General features: G+C 49.8%; 2 protein-coding genes across 2 annotated transcripts; both read left to right on the top strand.

Moving 5' to 3' along the window:
- Positions 1–185: 185 nt before the first annotated feature.
- Positions 186–2034, top strand: LOC148276982 (uncharacterized; the record flags this gene model as incomplete). Its single annotated transcript, XM_088233504.1, has 1 exon — positions 186–2034. A coding segment is annotated over one exon (1849 nt), but the record flags the coding sequence as incomplete, so codon positions are not given.
- A 146-nt stretch (positions 2035–2180) lies between these two features.
- On the top strand, positions 2181–3380 carry LOC148276981 (uncharacterized). The gene has a single exon (XM_088233503.1). It carries the CDS (start codon positions 2181–2183, stop codon positions 3378–3380), a length of 1200 nt encoding a protein of 399 aa, XP_088089629.1.
- Positions 3381–5319: the final 1939 nt, after the last annotated feature.

Below are 5319 nucleotides of genomic sequence, written 5' to 3'. Positions count from 1 at the left end.
TTCTAATGCATAGTGAAAACGGTCCTAGTGAGTGCTAAAGACCGTCGCGTGATGACGCGCTAAGTGAATTAGTGAAATTTAACTTCAAAGTGGATTCGATCGGAATCACGACCGCGCCGCGGATATGTGCCGCAGAAAAAAGAGCGCTGGATATAATGCATAACTCCACAAAGCAGCTTCCACAGGCCGGTGGAAACGGGCCTGCTATGGAGTTCAGACAACGCATCGCTCCCCTACAACCGAGAAGCGGCAGAAAAACGCCTCTACTCGTTGGAAAGAAAATTAAAAAAGAACCCGGTACTTGAAGTTGCGTACCGGGCTAAAATCAGCGAGTATGAGGAAAAGGGATACGCCGTTGAGTTATCCAGGGAAGAAGAGGCACGAGAAAACCCAAGGAAATGGTTCCTGCCTCATTTTTCGGTATGCAATCCGAACAAGGTTGGGAAAATTCGGGTTGTGTTCGACGCGGCGAGCCCTCACAGAGGTGTGTGCCTCAACGACCACTTACTGACGGGACCGGACTTGCTCACGTCACTAGTGGGGAACATACAGAGGTTCCGAGAGGGTGGCGTAGCTATCGCCGCCGATATAAAGGAGATGTTTCTCCGCATAAAGATGACACCCGATGACACGATGTCACAATTGTTTTTGTGGCGTCGAAAACCGAACGAAGCAGTGAGGACCTTCGCTTTCACATCCATGATGTTCGGAGCCAGGTGTTCTCCGAGCAGCGCCCAGTACGTAAGAGACCGCGTGGCCGCGGCGAATGCTGAATCATTCCCGGAAGCAGCGCGGGCTGTACACGAGAAAATGTACATGGACGATTATTTGGACGCCGTGGATTCGACTGCGGAGGCTGCAAAATTGGTGAAAGACGTCACGGCCCTCCTGCTGACGGGGGGCTTTGAAATGACGGGATGGGCATCAAACAACGCCAAGGCATTGTGCTCGGTCCGCGACGAGGATCGAGCCAAGACGGCTATCATCATTGGCGAGGCCGCCACTACGGAAAGAGTACTAGGCGTGCGGTGGGACCCGCACGCAGACTATCTAGTATTCAAGTATAACCAAGAGGGCGGTGACGAACCTGAATGGCCTACAAAGAGGCAGATGTTGGGAGCCGCCATGAGGGTCTTCGATCCAATGGGATTTATTGGATGCATAACAGTGAGGGCTAAAATACTGTTACAAGCCGTGTGGCGATCGAACATACAATGGGACGAGGCTTTAAAACTAGAACACGTGCAGAGATGGCGCGAATGGCGGCAGTTACTAGCCGAAAGTAACTGCGCAATACCGAGGTGTTGTATCAACAGGAAGGCGGAGGAAATAACAATGCACGTCTTCAGCGATGCCTCGGAACAAGCCTGCTGTGCGGTGGCATATTTTGTGCACAGGGCGGGCACTAGCTTTATTATGAGCAAATGTAAAGTAGCGCCGCTAAAGCCTTTATCGATACCGCGTCTAGAACTTCAGGCGGCGCTACTCGCCGCGCGGTTAGCGGCAAGTATAAAGAGGGAAAGCCGCATGAAAATTAAAAGAACTATATTCTGGACGGACTCGAGCACGGTTCTATCCTGGATACGCACAGACCCGTTGAAGTATTCAACGTTCGTAGCGAACCGACTCGGGGAGATCGATGAAATCGCCGGAATAAACGGTTGGCGCTGGGTACCGACAAAACAAAACCCGGCGGACATCGGAACGCGAGATACACAGCCACTCGATCTGTCTTCGAACGGCATGTGGTTCCGGGGCCCAGATTTCCTCTCCCGGCCGGAGAGTGAATGGCCTCAGGAAAAAGGGACAATCTCGCCTCCTGAAGACGCGCTGGAGATAAGACCACCGCGTCACTTTGTGGGCCATTGCCACACGACGACAGGACTCCCGGACGTATCCCGCTTTTCATCGTGGGTACGACTTATACGGACGACGGCCTGGGTTATGAGGTTCGTCGGACGTTGCCGCCGTCCCAGACAACGTGACGAGCCGAGAAGCCGGGAGGTGACTTCGAACTCCGGGCCGAAGAATTGAATAAAGCCGAAGAAATATGGGTGCGCCTGTCACAGAGGCGTGCCTTCGGCAAAGAAATAGAATGCCTACAACGGGGAGAGGCCCTACCGCCCGGAGGACGGCTACGCGCTGTCACGCCGTTTATTGATGGAAGCGGCATACTGCGTATGGGAACCAGACTACAAAGGATAGATGACCAGAACGTGAATGCCCCGCCAATACTGGACGGTGGGGATGAATATTGCAGACTGATGATAAGTTACCAGCACGCAGCATCAGGACATCCAGGGACGGAGCGCACGATAAGCGATATCAGGTCGGGCTACTTTGTCGTGCGCCTCCGTACGACGCTGCGAGGGATCATCAGGAGCTGCCGGGCGTGCCGCATGCTGAGATGCATTCCGAAGCCGCCACTGATGGGACAGCTGCCGGCGGCCAGGCTGGCTAGCGGGGAGCGGCCGTTCACTCACTGCGGCCTCGATTTCTTCGGACCGATGACCGTGACACTGGGACGGCGCACTGAGAAAAGGTACGGTGCGCTCTTCACGTGCATGACAACGCGGGCGGTGCATATGGAGTTGGCATACTCCCTATCCGCGGACTCGGCTATAATGGCTCTAAGAAGGATGGCCGCTAGGCGTGGTCACCCCGCGGTATTGTACACAGATAACGGTACAAATTTCCACGGGGCCGATCGCGAGATGAACGCGGCCATAAAGGAGCTAAGCCGAGATGAGAAAATGCTCGGTGAACTAAGCGCCAGAAGGGTGGAGTGGAAGTTCATTCCCGCCTCCTCACCACACATGGGAGGCGCCTGGGAGCGCCTAGTAAGATCAGTGAAGGTAGCGCTAAGCGCTACTATAAAAGCGCGTTCCCCACGGGAAGAGACACTGATAACGGCGCTAGCTGAGGCGGAATACAGCGTCAACAGCCGCCCGCTAACACATGTGTCTGTGGACCCGAAAGATGAGGAGCCGTTGACTCCTAACCACTTCTTGCTGGGATCAGCTGGCGGTTTACAGCCTTTGGTCCATTATAGTAAGGCGGAGGAGGCCACTTGCCTTAGGAAACAGTGGCGAGTGGCCCAACAGATGGCGGACATCTTCTGGCGACGGTGGGTGCGAGAATATCTGCCCACGCTGGCGCAGAGACCGAAATGGAGGGACCCGGCAACGCCCATACAAGAGGGAGACCTGGTATTAATAGCGGACCCAAAGCTGCCACGCAACACATGGCCCCGAGGACGAGTCACGAGGGCCAGCCCGGCAGCCGATGGACAAGTCCGCGTGGTGCAGGTCAAGACGGCGACCGGGACCTACACGAGACCAGCAGTCAAGGTGGCGGTCTTCGCCGAAGGGGGCCACTAGCAGCCGAAGGACGTCCGGATGCTTCAGCGCAGCGGAGACTGCACCGGGGGAGTGTTACGGACGTCAAACGGAAAGCGGCCCTTGTAGGGACCGCCCCTGCGCTATATTAAAATGTTTAGACTTAGGGATCTCGGTATGTGTTAGAAATGAGCTGCCCCTCCAATAAAGACTAGTATTTGTCACTTTCGGGGGTGGCCTTTTCCATACCGAGACATTTAGAATAGGCATTTAGTTACAAATTAGTTTTAAGTATATTTTTGAATGTGCATCGTTTCGCGCTGCGTTGCCGCCGCAAGAATGCCGTGAGAACTGGAGGGGGTAGTGCCTATATACGTGGAGGGAGGGAGACGGATGGAGCGGGCGTGCGGCCTTCTCTATCGCTCTCTCTCTCTCCGCGCGGCATACGACGGCTAGACCCGCTCGGCGGGGTGAATGGTGGGGCACGTAGCGCGAACGGTATATAACGTGTACAAATGAAAATAAATGACACTTCTTCTCTGACGTTTGGCTTTTACTCATCTCTACTCGCTTCTCCCCGACCCGGCTTTCTACTCGATTCTTCTTCACTTCGCTTGACACCTTCGCTTCACCCTGGACTTGGATTTTGGACTTCTCTCCCTACGGATTCCTGACCACGGCGAACCGGCAACTTCAACCTGAAATAAGAGGCCCTTCTGAGGACATCTCCGGCCCTGACGAGTTAGACAAGATCGCCTAGCCTCCGCTGCCTTACAACCAGTGGATCGGGACGTGTGCGTTAGTGACTGCAGCGGAACCACAACACGACGCCGGTAGCGCGTTAGCTACAATACGTAAATAAATAAACTTTTAAATCTAAATTGGTTGCAACATAGAGCGAAAACATTTTGACAGAAGAATACGAAAGTCTTGGCAGTAACAAGGCTTATGACCTATCATTATCTAGTTTAAGTGGCCAATTTACACACAGCGTAATATTTACCATTTTGCCTACGTTGAAACATCCACATTTCCTCAACTCTTCCATCTGTTGACTTTTGTGAAGTAAAATAGCTGAAACCTTTATCATTTGGGTGAGGTTCATCCGGCTGAACCAATACTAGGCAAAGCCTGAAAACAATGTTACAATTTTTATACCTCTTCTTATAGCAGTTACTTTATTCGAATCCAGTCTGTCTTCAAACATTTGGACACATTAAAAAAAATTTGTTGATTTAAAAATAACTTTTCTTAGTTTTCAATTTCACTTCATTCTAAAAATGCATGAAAATTGTTAAATAAATATTCATTCTAATTGTAATTTGAATGAGTCGTTGTACTGAACCTTGAAGGGTAAAACACGAGAGTCTACTTTTTGATTTTCGTAAAGTTAAAAATGCAGAAAATATCGCAATAAGCTATTTTATACGTTAATAAAACACCGCAGTCCACTTTTTTCGTTGAAAATGTATTTTGAATTTGAAATAAAAATCTAAAATCTACTTTGTTTTAATGCCAAAAATATCAGCTGTCCTAGATATGCTAGTTTAATGTGTACTATTATTTTCGAAAAAAATAATATTTTATATTGAAAGTTCTTCACAGATTCAAATTATATCATTCGGCTCAAAGGTTGGTGCATAGAATAAAGAACAGTCTAGAAACCGCATACGCGCATCAAACAAAATGCGACTAAACTACTCTTAAAATAGTAGTTTTACGTTTTGACCCATTAGCTTATTTGTAGACGTCACTCAGTACGCAACTCACGATTTGAATTCAACTATGCCGTGTTGAGTCGTTTCAAAGTGTAAAAATACTGCTGGGATCTTTAAGAAACAGGGTGAGATCACATTTCATGTATAATTAGCAAATGCATGTGTTAGTAGCAAATGCATTACTTAAAAATTGAATAATTTTTCCATCTGTCAGATTGTCAAAGAAAACAAAATAGACATTTCGTGAGTGTTGCCAAGGTAGT

This window comes from Micrasema longulum, unplaced genomic scaffold, assembly GCF_059751315.1.
Source record: "Micrasema longulum isolate JH-2025_06_02 unplaced genomic scaffold, ASM5975131v1 h1tg001113l, whole genome shotgun sequence".
In the NCBI taxonomy this organism is placed as follows: Eukaryota; Metazoa; Arthropoda; class Insecta; order Trichoptera; family Brachycentridae; genus Micrasema; species Micrasema longulum.
The sequence above is the reverse complement of the archived record's forward strand: the minus strand, read 5'-3'. Positions and strand labels throughout refer to the sequence as shown.